Source organism: Temnothorax curvispinosus, unplaced genomic scaffold (assembly GCF_003070985.1).
Source record: "Temnothorax curvispinosus isolate PA1 unplaced genomic scaffold, ASM307098v1 QBEX01010597.1, whole genome shotgun sequence".
NCBI lineage: Eukaryota > Metazoa > Arthropoda > Insecta > Hymenoptera > Formicidae > Temnothorax > Temnothorax curvispinosus.
Window position 1 is genome coordinate 79,272 of NW_020220377.1, and position 18,258 is coordinate 97,529.

Here is an 18,258-nt window from a genome sequence, read left to right on the forward strand (position 1 = left end):
GTAAATATATGATTATATATGATCATATAAGAAATGGAAAATATAATCTTAAGCAATATTATATGGCCATACATGAGCATGTATGATTATATATTGTAATCATCGAGAACGAGATGCGAAGTTCGATGTCGGCAGAACGCTAACAGAAGTATAAGTATATAACCAGATAGCAGATTGGTGGCAGAAATCGAGCAGATCCTGCTGGAACCGTTCAGGCTCTGCACGATTTCGGTCACCAATCTGTTTGCATTGCCTGTCAGTAGGCGCTGTCTGCGCGATTTCTGTTGCCAATCTCCTGTGCGATTACGTTAGCAGACTCTGCTGACAGAACAGAAGTTGAATACGAACGCAGTTGTTCTCGGTCTGCTGACAAATCTGTTACCAATCTGCTGACTGGTATCATTTTGTTTACTGGGATAATTACGAATTAATTCCAATAAAAATTCTTAAAAGGATGTATCTTTATTTCTATAGGTTTACATTAACGTGACCTCTTTCGCGGCAACGTCAATAAATTTGAAATAAAAGCTTTACGATTATGGATATAAATCGGTTAAAGGGAAATTCCGAGAATACGTGGGAAGTATCCGAGTCGACTCTATCGCCTATAGCTTGATGAAAAATTGCTAATCGCGTCGCTTCGTATCGCACCTGATGCCTCATAATGCTTCATCGAACTCCAGTAAAATCCAAGTCTTAAGGATTGGAACCGTATCAATGCAATAATATTATCGATAAACATTTGAATTGCAAGGAATGTCGCGATAAGAAACAAAATTGTAGAAAACAGATCGAGTCTTAGGCAATTAACTAAATGCAGAATGAAATATTAATTTCCTTGAAATAAACCCGCTTATTGCTAAAGCTTTTAAAACCTACTGAAATCTTTTGACAGAGAGAAACTTATACAAAAACATATACATGATCTTTCTGTTATAAGCTTAATAATATACGCGAGCAGACACGTGAAAGATTATTCCAAGAAAAATTTCCGACATCGTAAATATTATAGGTATACGCGAGGTAGTTTCACGTATGTGATCGCATAAATTGCATACTATTTACTACACATAAATTGGACATTATTTATTATTTACATACATTTGCTACACATTTTACCTAAATTTATGGACGAGTAAAACGACGCATATCATCAGCATAAGATCTTGATAATGATGTAAGTTTTACGATAAACGATAATGACAAATGACACGTCGCATGAAGACGGAAATAAAGATTAAACATGTTTGTATATATCGCACTTTCCATACGAATTAATTAAAAACTTTTTCTTTGTTTCCTGACTTCGAAATTGTCAGTTAGGAAGACGAATTAAAAATTATAACGAAAAATATGGAGAGAACATGTTAAAACTGTAAATACGACATAAACTATAAAAGATTATCCTTCACGTAACTCTAATTAATAAATGTGCACAATTAATTTAATATATGATAATTAATTAATATATCACAAATATATATAATTTCAATATGTGGCTTGTCTTATTTATGATTTATAGGATATCACTTGTCACTGTTTTTTATTTATCATTATTATTACGTCATTTTATCGCAGGAAGATCGAATTGCCTCGCGGTATTTCTCAGAAAACTCCTCATCCAATTTGCATGCGCGTCGTCTCGCGTCCCTCCCGCGAAAGCAACAAGTTCGACCACGATCGGGACTCGGGACGTCTCCTCGCGACGTCGGACGTCATAAGTCTTATGTAAGTGCCTCCTGTTAGAATACTATGAAATTTTTATTCCGCGCGTATTGAATGAGAAAATGTGCGTCGCACCTCGTCCTCCCGCTCATCGTGCGTTAGGGGGAGGCAGAGGGATAGCGCGAGGGAGGGTAAGTTACGCGTCGACGTATGATTTCTCTGGCGCCCCATGAAACGCGCATGGCAGTTGGAACGGCGCGTATTTAAGGGCTGATCTCCGGCTGTTCTCGCCACTGTCACACGGTTCTCGCCCGAGCCTCTCGCCTCGGTCACCTCACGCGGCGTTCGCCCTCGCACGATCCTTCGTCCTTCTTCGTCGAGCCGTCATCCACATCCACGTCCGCGACACGTCGACGGCGATCTCTGCATCTTCTTGTCGTCCACTTCATCCATCGCGCGATTCCCGCACCGTCCCGTTGCCGTTCCGCACGGACGTCTGTCCGAGCCGCCAAGTCAGAGCCTTTGGGGGTCAATCGCGGAACATCGGGGGGGTAACTCATCCCCCGTGCAGTCTCGCGCTTAGACCGACACCGGCTCGCAGCCTGCCGGTGCAGATAAGGTGCGATAAAGAGGGGAACGAGCACGACGAAGCCGTAAGGGTCCTCCGTTTTCGCGACGCTGACCATCTCTCGGCGACTACCTTCTTTGCTACCTTTGCGCTTTCGCCAGGTTGGTACCGTCCCATTTGAACGTTTCAATCTAATTTTAACTTGTTTGCAAAGAAAGATTTAAAAAAGGCAAATTATGTTTACCTCGTAATGATCGGATTCCCGTCTTCGAGCACCGATGCAGAGTATCAGTAATATCTCTTGCAGAATTTTTTTCGAATTCGCGAATCTGATGAGATACGTCGAATATTAACGTAGTTCTGTTAATATATAATTATATAAAGTTATATATAATTAATATATAAAAAAAACCGCATCAGTGCTTAAGGATTTATACTGTCATGTTCGAAAAATTCACGCCCGAAGAAGTCGGTTTATACGAAAATATATAAAATATGTTGTGGAAAAGCTCTTTGAGTGACATCTCTATTTTACTTTTCAATATTATAAAAGATGAAAACTTAACGACTTCGCAACTGTTCAATTAAATTATTTGATATATAAAAAAATTTTTCGTGTTTGCCTAATTTTAGGGATTGGATATATCACCACCTACTCTCTTCCAGGAATAACCCTTGTACACCCCCTCACGAAGAATATAATTTCATTAGGGATTGAAATGCTAAAGCGGCTTTGAGGCAATCGACATAGTAATTCGTTTCAACGGTTTTTTCTTTTTTTTGTTGTAAAGGTTGCACTCAATCACAGTTTACATAGCAGTTTATTTGTATTTTTTATTGGCGCATATGTGTTGAGAAGTAAAGATAAAATACTTTGCTAGTACAAATATAAATATTTCTTTGTTAATACAAATATAAATATAAATATAATTTTTTTATCAAATTCTAAACCTTGAAACCAATATACGGGTAATTATTATTTGTGAAATGGAACCTAAAATGGTATTATGGTATCAATTGACTGTGCTTCTTATTTATTTTAAGATCATATTTTTCTTTGACATTTTTCTTTCGAAGTTCTTGTCGATTGGCAATGAATTTATTTCACGAGTAGAAGGATACGTGGGCGGACATGATCTGATAAAAACTATTTTATATACAGATCAAACATGTTTGATGTAGACACAATTTTACGTGTACATTGCATTATCTGCATACAAATCGGATTCTCCGTTTATAATGTTTATATCATTATTAAATAGTCATATTTTATATTACACATAGGATGTTCCAGAATTGAGGGCAAGTATAAGAAATAATATCTCGCCAAAAAGTCCGAGCTGATTGTCGTTGGTAGAGAAGATGTTTTAGAGCCATAATCTTGAATTACGAGCTTTTTACGGGAAACTTTTCCAAGAATTAAATGCGAGAGAAACAAGTGTTGAGACATTTGGCGCTCAACATGAAGTGGACTGTAACCGAACTTTTAATTAAAAATTTAATTATCGCGAAACAAGATGCTCAAGATCAAGAAGTTGTGATATAAAGCGTGATCTCTCTACTATTCTCATTATATAAAGAAAATTTTATTTTAAATTGTAAATAGGAAACGCTGTACGTTGAATTTGATGGTAATTCTGAGACTCTTGTACATAATACTCTCATCGTATACCGATGACGCGAAAAGCTCGTACACCTAATCTTTCAGAAGATCCACTTCTAAGTTTGATATTTTAAGTTCATATTCAAATAAGGTGTTACGATAAAATTGATCGAGCGCGTGAGCGTTTCAATTTTTATTTGACAATTTTTTTATTTAGCGACGCGGAGAGCTTGTCTACTTTTAAAATGTCGAACTTGGAAATTGATATCTTGAGAAATGAGATAAACCGCTAGTGGGTGCTGTCTCTCGATACCGTCGTGATAAATGCGCTCAAAATTGCTTCGCACTTCAACGCGTAAATAATTAATGCTTTGATGAGGATCCAAAATATTTGTAAATTAACGTGAATTTATACTTTATGCATCTATAAATCTGTTTTATAAATCCAGCAACTATACCACGATACTTTGGCATTCGTTATACACGGTAGGGAAATACTATACGGTCAATTATGAAAAACCGGATTTTCGTTTCTCAATTTGCGTTTGATTGTCCGATAAAACGATGAAATGGTTCTACAATACGCACGGAATGAACATAACAGTCGGATTACGAATCGTATACCGGGATTGTTTTAATCATTCTCCATATATTACGCTACATTACGATCTCGCACGATAATTTATATGCTCGGTTCGTGTAAACGAGACGTAACACGTGGCAGTTACAAATATCGTCCTCATTAGCATTCAATTAACGCAAGCCTTTAATTAATTATGTGCGCGATTTTCTTGGGTTATCTTTTCTTTTCACTCTTTAGATTTATCTCCCTGCGGCGCGTTAATTGGAATCGCAAGGATGAAAATGATAAAACGAGTAAAAAGGAAAAATCGTAAATTAGCTGTTGTTTTAAGACAGCTTTACGATGCAACCCTATATATACAACTCTATATATACATATATGATTCAAAAAGTTACTGCCAAACTTAAGGAGCGTATAGAGAGGTCAAAATAGAACTTTTGATTAGGAATCTATGTTCTCCAAAGTTAATCCTGAGTCAGTACAGGCCTTTGAATGTATTATGGAATGGATAATATACCAATGAAATAATCGTAATTTGCTACTCTTCCACTAGCTTTTGTTTTTTATTAAGGTTTATTTGAGAGGGATATTTGAGAGAGTGCGCCAGAATTTGTTTGACGATGCAATATGCTTGCATTGAATGTGGAGGTTGCCAATTCGAACACTTTTTGTAAATTCAGTTTGTGCTAGTGTAATCCTTAACAAAACCTTAATAAAAACAAAATAAAGCTAGTGGAAATTACAATTATTTCATTATTGATGGTATATTATATCCGCGTTCCATACATTCAAAGGCCTGTTCTGACTCGGTACTTTGGAGAACATAGGTTCCTAATCGAAAGTTGTTCTATTTTGACTTCTTTACACGCTCCTTAAGTTTGGCAGTAACTTTTTAAATCACTCTATACATACTTCTTTTGTTCTTTGCGTGAAAAGATGCGAATTAATCTTCTCAAGAATTTCGCTATATTTCCGCGCATCGTAGAACTGATCAGAGAAACGTATCTCGCAAATACGATTTCTCTCAAAAGCATATATACCCTTTTCCTATTTCCTATCACAGACAATATTGTGCCATTTCCTCACCCACGAAACTTAATCGCTCGATTGCGCGACATACCTTGACCGTATATTACGCGGAGTTTCGAACAATATTTCATAAAGAGCGAGTCTTTAAACTTCAGGCTCGGAGAACGGAAATTTCATTCTCATCGAAGTAAATATTGAGAATCGCCCTCTCTCCTTCTTACCGGACAGCTTAAGAACAGCGCGACGGGGATAAATCCTCCCGGAGCGACCTTATTATATATTATACCGAGATTCTCTTATAACATTTCGAAACCGCGAGAAACTCGCGACTGATATCGCGCATGTGAATGGGCGAAGGGCAGGAGGGCGAGGGGGGGGGGGGGCAGAGAGAGGGTCTTGTTTTAAAGTTACGAAATTTGTAACGCTCTAACTTTCCCGGAGGCGAACGCCGAGTGCACTAATCTCTTTCAGCCCGGGGGGTTGCGCGAGTCATCGTGCACGACGCGCGTGCTTTGGTGTCTCTAATACCTTATGCAGCTTTCGCAAGTTTAATCGCGATTGTAATACAGCGCAGGGAAGGGGAGGAGAGGGGAGGGAAGGTACAAACTCCGCGTAATTCCGCGCCGTATCAACATTCATACCGTCCATGGACATCTTCCGTGCGCCGAATGACGCAAACTTCTCGTGCATCGCGTTAAATCGCGCTAGTTCTAACGAGCACGACTGTTTCGCTGCCGCCATTCCGCTCGATCTTATCCTGGAACAACGCGAGAGTTTCGGATATAGGCTAAATGCTCGAATCGCGAAACGATAAGATCGATCGGTGATGTTTCGTTGCCTGTTTGACTTTATCTTACGAACGACCTAACAACGTTCGCGCTAAGATAATTTCTGCTCTGTTGACAACCGTAAAAACTTCTGCCAGCTACTCATTGAGAAGCTCAGTAACTTGTTTCTTTTATTAAAAAAAGAAAAAGTAATTAAAACAATTCACAATAAAGAAGGATTTTGGATAGTTAAAATATCACGTTAAATTGATAATCTCATTGAAATCTCAACGAATAAGGACACACGGGGCTCGTTAATGCCACATTTCTACTTGCTAGACACATTAAAAGCTTTCTTCAACACTCGCTGGTAAATTGTATTTGCTTAAAAAGTATTTGAAGAGACAATTGTGTCACAGAGAGAGCATTGTAAGCGAGTCTGCCTGATGGGCTCTTACAACGTGCGTGACGTGGTGATAGAGAGCGCCCAATTTATTAAAAGCCGTGCTCTTTAAAGTATAATAAACGCAAACGGTATCTCGCACTAGACGAAAAGTTTTATCATTAGAAATGCATACTGGCGTCAGCTATCTCGGAAGGTGACACCTCGGTATGTCAAATGAAGAGAACCGGGTTTTCCTCGCGCGTTTATGTCCACGTAAGTGACGTATTGCTACAAGACGAATTTCGTGTCCGACGTTTCTCTCTTTCTATTCGCCGAAATTGCCAGACTTATTGAAATTGCGTGGGTAGTGCTTGACGTAATGGAAACAAGTGACATTTAAGCTAGCAAATGTGACGTAATACAATTGCCACGCTCGTATAGGATACCCTATAAAGCGAAATTTACGAAATATGTGGGTTCATGAGATAAACTGACTTTCGTCGGAAGTTTTAATAAAATTGTGATATCGGCGACCTTTTTCAATATAGTTTATTAATCCTATCCGTTGCTTCTGCGACTAAAATTATTTTTCGACATCTCTCTAATGAAAAAAATATCAAAAATAATATTACACGCACCTTACAAGAATCTATGGATAATGATAACAGAGATACGGGGCGATAGTAGATAAATAAAAAAAAGAGGAAGAAAGAGAAAGGGAGAGAGATTGGGAGGAAGGATTACAATACTGCAGGTATTAAATCGGCAGTCGAGTCAGAAAATATTGGGGCAGCGCGCAACGATACTTAAATCAGGAATTCCGATACAGCGAACATATACAATTTAACAGTCAATCCGGAATAAAGTGTTGAAAATTCAATCATCATTTTACGATCCAGAGTTATTAAAGCTTAATGCCTTCTAGATCGAGAGGAGATTATCAATTAAAGGAAGAATTAAGAATTTCAAGAAAATTGAAATAATGACTCTTAGATCAACTTTCGTTGGAAAGAGGTTTTTTTAATCTCTCTTTCTCTCTCTCTCTCTCTCTCTCTCTCTCTCACACACACACACACACACACTTTTTAATATACATTCGAATATATTGAGATTAAGTGCAATATTAATATTAATACAAAAACGTTTCGAAAATATCATTGTCAACAGTCGATCTCTATATAATTGCTTTTTGATTAGATCTATCGACAGTCACTTCGGGTTTGGATGAGCTTAATTATTTTATTAAATTAAACCCGTAATCTTTTTCTTATTCTTTTCTTAATTACGAGAAAAGTCAGTTTTTCAGGAAAGAGAAAGGACGAGGGAGGGTATCTTAAATTTTTTATCCTTTTGGATTGCGTATCTGTGGTGATTGCTCGCGGTGACGAAAGAATGTCTCGTCATCTCTGCTCGTTTCCACGATATTAATATTTCATTGCACCTTCAAAGATAGGTTCGCGTGATATGTATTATTCTGGTGATATCAGAGAGACACAGAGACTTCGAACACAGTCGTCACTTTCAACGTACACATATACTTATGCGTATGCATTACGTAACTCGCGCATTAATGATTCAGGGAGGATTTCAGGCCACAACATATACGATATGTATATTTTGTTCGTATCCATAGAGCTTTCGTATACATATATTTATTTCTTCGTATTCGTATCCTTTGATTTTCCCAGTCCGCAGCTTCTTCAAGTGATGTCAATAAGCCCTTGTTATTATTTGTCTTATTAAAAATTTCACATACCTTGTGTGATTTTGCTTTATGATATAATATAGGCAAACGCGCGAAGGTCTTCTTATATTTTTTAGATATTTATGTACAATAATATAAGAAAATTCTCGCACACACATCACACACTGTAAGATATTTTTCGCTTATAATTTTGAATTTATAATCTTGCATTAATAACAATAGCGTTTTTCTTCTGCCGTGGAAAAAGAGCAATCAGAGTTTATTGCGGCATTATCTTGGTTCATCCTTCTCTAATCGCTCTTAAGAACATTTAAGAACACGACGAAATCGAAAGTTTCATAATTACCTTCGGTCATTATCTTTCTTTGAGTTTCTCCGATGCGTCGTAATATTCTTCTCGATCTATTCTTATCCGCGTATTGTTATTTTTTTTTATTGTTGCCATGCGTGGGGTTTTTTCTGGTGACTCTGCAGCTGCGTTAAGCCTAAAACGCATAGGTCACGTACGTATAGCGTAGGCAATAATTGTATACATATCGAGATACATATGTATATTGGATACAGCGGAATATGAAAACGCACGTTTTTAGCATTCAGTCGTATTACCTATTCGTTGCATTGCCAATATTTACATACGTGCGTTCACAGTTGGTGATAAGCGAACGCAAACAATGCTATAATCGCCTCTCTAAATCTTCGCGTTTTAATTTCGATATTCTATCAAAATGTCCGAGCTGTTGAGAATTAAATTAAATTAAATTGAAATCCTGATTGAGACTAACAATAGGACAACGTGCGATACATTGACAACCAGACACATAGACTTCTTTGCTAAATTTAATTTTCTCCATTGTCTTTATCTATTCCTAAAAAAATATCTGAATTTTTAGAACTATTTTTTTACGTGACTCTCCTTAAGAGAGACTTCTCCCGTTATTTTATGTGCGTGTGCAATTCTAAGATCCAACGTATCGTTAATCTTGCCTAACCCTTCCACTTACTCTTCCTTCTTTATTTTTGACATAGGATTTTGTAGACATAAGGATAAGTCAGGATATAATTTGCGCGGTCACAAAGGCATTGTCTGTTCTAATCCGCGCAAGGGTTATACATTCAACCACTTTTAAGACAATTATATTGTTAGACATGTACATACATAAATTATTTTACATAGTTTAAAACATGCAAAAAAGAATGTACTTAAAAAAAAAAAAGATAACAAGAGTTTGATATTTTGATCTTATTTTTGCTTCGTCCCTCTTAAGCGATTATTTTGAAAGTTCTATCAAGAAGACGAACGCTTGTAAAAATTTTAAAGTCTTACCTGAAAGCTCGTACATCAAGGTGCCTTTGTTAAAGGAGGATTTCCTGGTAGACGTGCCATGTATTTTCTTCTTCTTCTTCTCTCGAGACTTGGGGCGGCGTGGTTTATTTAATCGAGCTCCACTTCCGGCGTCGTGACATGTGTCTACGTATATCCTACCTGTCTCTCGGTATGCGATACTTCGCTCCGCATACACAAAACACGATTACCGGGTTCATCAACTGTGAGCGAACTGTCGGCGAATCAGCAACAGGTTGCCTATTCGCTCCGATCCGTGCATCCGTGTACTACAATTGTATATATACATAGTTCATGGTCGTCGCACCGCATAGCAAAATATTATTCCGACGATATGCTCGGCGTACTCTTACATCATGACATATATATTATAAGGAATCTCGGGATGTAGCTGAGATTGACCCGCACGTGTATAGCCAGTTCATTTAGGAAGATTAATTGTCTGCTCATTAAGTGCGGCTGATCACAAGGCAAGGAGATATCCTGGAGGATATTATTCGAGAATAACCTAGATATGACCTCGGAATATATCTTCTGAAATGTATCTCAAGTTTCTTATTAATTAACTGATAATTAAACGTTTCTTATTACTTTCTTCGCTCAAAAACAGATACAAAAAGCCATTTATTTTTACGTCAACGAACCCCTTTCAAGACCCTCTTTTACGCGAGAAACTAATACCAAAAAAAAGTTTTTTCGAGAGTCACTTTGGTAGAACCTTATAAAATTTTAATATATAACATTTTTTAACAGAAAAACGCGTTTTCGAACGACACGGTTCTTTTCCCTCTTACAAAGGCGAGAGAATATCAAATTTATTCGTTCTTTTTCCACGATAGAAATTTTTGCTCCGACCTGATTCCGGTCGGCATTATCCATTCAAACAAAGTAAAGGCTATCGGAAAGTCCGAGCACGGGGCGTAATACGATTTTGCCCTCTCCTCGAATTCGTTTGTAAGGTTCTCTCGTGTTCTTATCAATAAGTCCTATTTACCTGAGGCACTTTCAGATCGCCTTCTGTGTAACGCGATTCTCCGACTTTCTTTCTTGGACGACTCTCATCGTCTTTAACATTCCTCTCGTATAGGGGAGACCGGAGATAGTTGGTATGTAGTTATGTACATGGAGCAAATTGATAACTATTGTAAACGTGACAAAAGATAATACATGCATAAAAAGTGTGGTATTTCTGCAAAAACGTTGCGATAATATTTCAAATAGTTATTTCAAGTGGAGTAGCGTATTTTCACAAATAGAAAATATTTTAGTTTTGTATAGCCGAAAGTAAAATAAATCAGTGATATGCTAAATGCTATATTTATAAATCTGGTCACATTATATCATAATTCTAACTGTTTCTTTAAGATCTTTACTTAGAAAAAAAAGAACGTATATATATCAACTAGCCCCGGTCTCCCCTACATTTGCGTTGTAATACATGGTCTGGGTACAGCGCTGATACCGCGCATGTTAAAGTCGCGCATATGCGAGATGGCACGATGTTCGTGAGATAAAAAAATATTATTGGTGTCTCGGACTTGGACGTATACGGAAATCACTTTACATAGCTTGAAACAGCGAGAGAGGATATTACTATAAAAAAGGAAAATTTTGTTAATAAACTGAAACTCTGAATTAAAAATTCAATTAAAAGTTATATTGATTTAAATAAGAAATGGTATCGCTGTCCAAATTATTTGGACATACAAAACTGGTGCTCACAGAAAAATCAATAAACGTTTCCGCGATTACTCCGTCCGTGTCTGATCGAATATTTTACAGGGTGTTTTATATATACAGATGTACAGAGACGTTCTGATTACCTGTTACGTTATCGGTCGACGTGACTCCGTTCATTTGTATTACACAGCAGCTGCGTCTGAAGTTTAAGGCTAATCGCTCTTTGTATTGTGACCGCTCGCACGCGCGTCGCCGTGTCGCAAGATACATATGTCGCGGAACTCGCCGAGAACCATTACGGCATTTCTCTTTTGTTCGGATTGCGTAAACGTCGACACGTGAACGTGACATCTAATCCTCAATAGGTGGCCGTTATCGTTATCGCATCAAGGAAATCGTATGCCTAGGAAGTCGGGCCGCGCGATGTCCGCGGGTCAACGTATGCGGACACTCGCTTCAGTATACGGTATAACGCGTCTGTAAAGCGAGAAATGGAGCAGCGAAATTCGCAGCTCGTAATTCACGATTCAAACGTCCGCGTCATTTGCATAGGCCTTTTGTACTTTGAATTTTTACGATCTTTCAAATGCAAGTTTTCTTTGTATAGAATTCTTTCCTTCTGCGTTTCAGCGATCAAATAGTATTCAGAGTGGACTTATACAAGTCGCGCACGTAAACCAAGTTTAAACGACAGGAGGAAAATAATTCAGCTTGATTGCAGCCAAATTACATATATTTGCTGTGTATATTGCTGCTAGATTGTTGTATATTTGACGTGGGAGCGAACAAATTTCGCTGCGATAACCAATTGTTCGTCGTTACGGTAAAATCTGTTTCACTGGCGAGATGAAAGAAATTTTGCTGAATAAATTTGCCTATAGAAACATGTTAATGTCAAGTTATTGTTAACCTGCTATTGAAGTAAACAGTCTATTTGCGGCAAATGCAGTTTTCCCATCACAATATAATTGTCGCTGATAGAATGTCGGTATAAAAATTAATGAAAGGAGATAATAATGGAAAAAAAGGAGATGAAGTAAATTTATTATTCGAGTAAAATAATTTGCAAAACAGAACGAAGCAGATTTCAGCGAAGCATTAGTCTTCTTGACAATTCGTTTATTGTCCATATAGCGCACTTAACAAAATTTGTCGCAGCAATTAGATATTTACTGTTTCGGCAATTCTCTTTCCTCTGCGATGCGTTTCCTTTGACTTCGTTGCTGCTTGCAAACCTGAAGGAAGCCGGCAATATATTCTTCCTTACAGCCCAAAAAATGATGAGCTCGACGCTGATGATCCTCGTGTCCGTGACGACCATGGCAGTTCTATCCGGCGAAGCTCTCGCCGCGTTGCCCGCTCAGTGCAACTCGGGATTTCTCGACGAGCTTCCGCCCAGACTGCGTAAAATTTGTATAGCCATCGCGAGAATATGGGACGTCAGGGACATGAATGACTTCGTCGACGACAGAGGTAACCGCAGCTGTCTAATCGAATCAGTTCGCTTTATCGCCAAACTGCCGCCGCTGCCGGCCGCCGAACCGCCGGGAGGCGAGGCGAACGACTCTTTAATTTATTTAGTGAATGATGAAAGGCAAATATCGCACGAACGCATGAAAACACGCGCTCCTTGCACGTGCCTATTCCCGCAATTGCTTTCCGCTATATTAATTTATGTTATCGCCGCTCGAAAGGTGAGTGATCTCATACACTCAGCCAGTGCGTATCATTTTGAATGCTATATAGGCCTGAATACGCCATCCCCCACGTTCCACGTCCTCGGACTGAAGGATTGATTACGGCGATAAGGGATAATTATATGGCTCGCATTTGAATTGCTTTCAGAATACCGGGAGAACTTGCCGCGATACGACAGTGGTGTCAAGAGGCAAGACGTTGACCACGTGTTCTTGCGCTTCGGAAAACGACGTTAGAACAAGGCATCGCACCCCCTCCGCTCTCCCTTCGCAAGCGATAAATGATTCGAGTTAAGTTCTCTTAGGTTCCCATTCGATCGTCCTGTCATCGAAAGACTCGTAGTACCGTCTACCGAAAATGTAAAAGAAAAAAAGGGGAAGAAAAACAAAGAACGAAAGAACCCGTAAAAGAACCCGCCGAAAGACGATCGACTCTAATCTTGTTAACATTGTTAATGATCTAATAATTTTTATTTTCGCGCGCTGTATCTAAACAGCATTCAAGATATTAAATTGTTACCCTCGAGCGCCCTCGCGTGAAAGTAAGTATATGTATATCTGGTTAAATATGAATTTTAAGCGTGTTAGTGCAATTAGTTCTCTTTGTTCGACAAAAGCGAGAAGTTTAAAGGGACTTTAATTAGCAATTAAACGTACATTATATTGCAGCACCTACTAACGGCCAACGTTCCATTCATGGAACGAAAATTTCACGTTACAAGATAATTTTGTTACAAGATAATTTTGATGACATATATAAATAATCTTCCTCCGAACACTTTAGATATTATCCCGACACGCCTGGAGTACTAAAAACATAATCGTGTAACGCTCGGAAAGAGTAAATTAGATAGTTACAAAAATAAAAATCTCGCGACATTCTATCCTTTTTGTTAGTTTTAAATAATTTTGCGAGTAACGGCAAATATGTCAAAACTGGCTAAATATTAAAAGCTCCTTGAAAGTTGAAGTTATACTTCTGATTCTATATGTTGCGTCACCACAATTAAAAAGCGTATCACAATGATGCACCACATTCCAATCTATACTGTATTACACTGTGAATGTACCAAATTTAATCGTCTATTAATTAATCAATTAATTAATCATTAATGCACTACTTTAACTATTAGATTATAGGCCAGATTAACATCGCCATTTTACGAATGTAAGAACGTAGGAACGTTGTGCCGTGTATCGATTTTCGCGCGACTACTGTTTCCAATTAATAACTCTCATCTTCGCGTCGCTTGCGAGATAATGATCCTCCATGTAATGTCTTGTAAAGAGTGTCGAAAGGTCTACGTGCGCCATTTGTTTTATAAATCCATCATTTTGCACCTCGTAACATATTATCAGTGACACGGACAATTAGGCTGAACGCAAGATTCAATTAAATTAAACGTAAATTTAATTTATTCGAATTAATTCCCGGATCGCGTATGTCAGTGATACACTCAAATTCATATTATACGCGCCCGCATTCGCTATTTCATTTAATTCCATTTATCCAAATGAGATTTGCTTGATTATATTTCGGTGTTATGTGTGCAGAACTTATATTCCGGAATTGGAGAGGGGCGGACTCGTGGCGTTATTTCACAAAGATGCAAATTAACTTTTTCTCGATAAGAAAACATTGAAAAGAAATTACTGCTATACATTCGCAACACTTTTCGAATTTCGAATTTTTATTTAATATCTCATTGAATATATTATCAACGTTGGATATATAAAAATTCTATTAAAATAAATTATTCTTGAGCGATTAATAAATCTTCTTTTGATAGAAAAATATCGAAACGAAATTGCTGCTATATATTCGCAACTTTTCGAATTTCCATATTATCAGCGACAGGAGGTTTAAAGGTTCTGTTAAGATAAATTATTCTTGTCATGTGCGATGAACGAAGTTTTGTAAATGGCAATAAATGGATCCTTATTAGCGACTTATTATCAGATCGATTCTGTGTTTGATAACGCTACGTGTTTGCCTATCGGCACGGCCGGGGCAGCTTGTATATTCATTACGAAAAAAGGTACAAAGGTACGAACGATTGTTGCACAACTGAATAACAAATCTTCGAATTAAATAATAAACAGAGGTTAACGAAAATGTATGCTCCGCCCTATATCTGTCCCGACTCGTTAAAGTGCGCGCGGCACATTCGACTCCGGCGACTTTCGTGATCAATTGATCGCAAACCTATGTCCGAATTATTTCCCAAATGTCTCGCCACGTACGTGCCGGAAGTCCCTGTCCTAAGAAATCACATTGTTTCCAACGTCTCTACGTCTTACGTCTTACGTCTTACGTCGTCGAACATATTCGCAGCTCTTTTATGGATGCATTATCACTCACGGAACGGACGGAACTGTGTAAGATATATGGCCGATGCGACGCGTGCTAATGCACGTATTTTGCGAGGTAATAATATATTTATTATATATAACAGAGAAATATATATACGCATATAAAGTGATTCTCTCAGAATGCTTTGTCGTTTATTACATGACTGCCACATCCTTCGTCTCTCTTTCTCTCGATGTTATATGAATCTGTGCGCGGTAGAAAACATTTCCAGCTTCCTAAATTTCAATATCAAAGCGACCGAGATTGCAAGCGTTTTCCATTAGAGAGAACCGTCTGGTTGAGCAACGCGCATATCGTCTACTCCTCATCCTGGATCGCTTGCGTAAACCCGCGCGATGTCGTTTTCCAAGGAATCGATATGAATACGCAACGACGTTTTCTTTTTGTGCAACTCGAATAACGTCGGATTCTTTTATCGACGTAATTCACGTCGCAGAACATCGCGACAATTCGCTCGAGAAGAATTTCGGAGAGGAAAAAGAAGAAGGGAAAGGAAGTCACGAACGAGACCGACTCCTGACAAGCGAGCTCGATTTCCGGCGACAATTGCGAGTCTTGCGGAAATCGAGCCGCGAGAGAGCAAGGTGCGAGAACGGCAGGGCGGATGATCGTGCGTCGATGAGGAGAATCGAGGTAGGCGAGATGCTTTATTATATATGCAACGGCAGATATCTGCGACACCTCGCACGAGAGGCGTCACGTGTCACGTTGTCTGCGATCGATCACGTTTAACAGAAATAAGTCGCTCTGCTACTTAGTACCCAGCCAGCGAGAATCGCTTCCGTTATCCTCCTCTCTTCTTTTTTTTTCTCTTCTCTCTATAGTCGCCTAACACGTTTAACGCGCACATCACGTAAGTGCGCGGTCCCGACTCGTAAAACGCAAGAAAATATTGCCGTGTTTCTATTATACTAATAGAAACACGCGCGCTAATATTTTCCGAGGGCGTACCTTACGTACATAGCGCCTTTCTTTTTACTCCGTTCCGTATATTGTCGCCGCATTTTTATTACGGATATTTTAAACTTTCGCGTCTCGCGTGCGGGCGTCACCCACCGGTCTTATTTTCTGCAAACCACATCTTATATAACACGGAAAACATTGTTTCCCCAATTGTCCCTGTCCGACAATTTGGGGAACGCTATACGGTATTTCGAGGAATACGCGTTTCTTTCTCACCAAAGGAGAATAAGCCGGGAATTAATTTAGTCGTTTAATTTAGTGTCGCGATTTATATTGGAGACCAGCGGTTAAAAATATATATAATTTTTACGCGCTGCCGGTATTAAGGAAAACAAGCAGCTGTAATATCTCTCCCTTTCGCTGAGCTCAAATATATATATTTCCCTCACGCGGAAATTCAAGTTTACGAGAGCAAACTTACACGGTGTAAACTGAAGTGAGCTAGACGCGGATCGAAAATTGCGCGGAAATCTCGGCGTAAGAAAATCGACACGAGGTGTAAGTATTGGCCGAGGAATTCGTGAAAAGGACGTTCGGTGTACGGGCCAAGGACATAGATAGAATATATTAAGAGTGAAAAGAAGCGTGGAGACAGAATGTGATGCTACGTGCCAATTCGGTGCGAATATCCATCATCAAATAAATAAGAGAGGAACCGCCGTACATGTATACACATACAGCACTGTAGCCGAAAGAACATTCGAATTTAAGAGCCGTCTAAGCAACGGCGCGGTCGGACTCCAGAGATTGATGTCCCACCGTCGTCGTCTTAGCAATTACCCACGCGGCAATATTTGTTTTCCCTCCCACCGTCCTACCCGTCAACCGTCCTGCATCCAAAGTAGTCTTTATCGCGAGTACGGTCAACGGACAATATAAATTGTATAGGTATTTATTGATATAGCTTGATACCCGTGTTTCGCTACGGTATGTAACTACTTTAAATAAAAAAACCAAGTCGATATCTCATCGGGCCTAGAAGAGAGCTTGAGAAATCCGTGAAAACATTTTACCTCGTTTTACCCCCTTAAAGATTGAATTTCTAAAAGTCCCTCCTTAGTGGATGCTTATATATACAAAAAGAAGGAATATGCGCTCCCAATTTCATGAGTTTCTATAGACTCTCTAGATTTAGGAGTTTGGGCTGAGCGTTGATAAGTCAATCAATCAGTTAAGACATTTGTTTTTATATATGTACATATAGGTTACAAGAATTATTACGCAACAGAAAAATTTAATGATGACATATCGCTACACGCGTAATACCGTGTTGCGTGGCTGTATATATAGGTACATATACCAATTTAGTAAGGTAGAGCAATGTGAAATAAATTTTAATAACTTAAATAAGTATTAAGAAATATATTTAAAAAGTTGTATCGTTCGAGAAGATAATTAAATTTAAAAACGGAAATAAATTCGGTAAACTATGCACCTTTCAATAGATGTTTTTTAAATAAAATTATATAAATCTTCTAACACATCGCAAAATAAAGAAATAACTGAAATAATAATAACTATTGACGGTCAAAATTTACCGATAATTCGAGCGTCGATCTAAAAAAGAAGCTCGGCGATGCGGCCAAAGCACCACCATTTTGTAAAAAAAAAAAAATTTAATATTTTTTTGCATTTTAAGGTTTATGTAATAAAGTCCTTATAAAAAGTTTTCGATTGAGTAAATTATTTTTCTTAAATAAATTGCCAAAGTTAGGTATCGTTTTTTGGCCTCAGAGATGATAATATACCCCCTTGAAAGAATTTAAAATTTTATGTTTGCGATTAAAAAATGATTAAAGTTCGAATATTAATTTTTGAAATAACTGACGACTATCTTTCCAATATCAAAGAATAACGCAACACGAGGAGATTGAGACGAAAATTATTCCAGAATATT

General features: G+C 38.2%; 2 protein-coding genes across 4 annotated transcripts in view; one reads left to right on the forward strand and one right to left on the reverse strand.

The window, feature by feature from the left end:
- Window positions 1–10,321, reverse strand: part of LOC112460495 (acyl-CoA synthetase short-chain family member 3, mitochondrial) — a 28,562-nt gene extending 18,241 nt beyond the window's left edge. Inside the window, exons 1-4 of one of the 3 annotated variants that reach the window (XM_025025198.1) lie at window positions 10,001–10,321; window positions 9,630–9,916; window positions 8,888–9,039; window positions 8,652–8,790 (exon numbers count right to left, since the gene is read on the reverse strand). The gene's annotated coding sequence lies outside the window, so the exon portion shown is untranslated. The remainder of the gene's footprint in view (window positions 1–8,651; window positions 8,791–8,887; window positions 9,040–9,629; window positions 9,917–10,000) is intronic. The other 2 variants (XM_025025199.1, XM_025025200.1) reach the window with 2 other exon arrangements.
- LOC112460496 (myosuppressin) lies at window positions 1,515–15,518 on the forward strand. Its single transcript, XM_025025201.1, has 3 exons — window positions 1,515–2,394; window positions 12,597–12,800; window positions 13,173–15,518. Exons 2-3 carry the CDS (start codon window positions 12,605–12,607, stop codon window positions 13,259–13,261), a joined length of 285 nt encoding a protein of 94 aa, XP_024880969.1. The 5' UTR covers window positions 1,515–2,394; window positions 12,597–12,604; the 3' UTR covers window positions 13,262–15,518.
- Window positions 15,519–18,258: the final 2,740 nt, after the last annotated feature.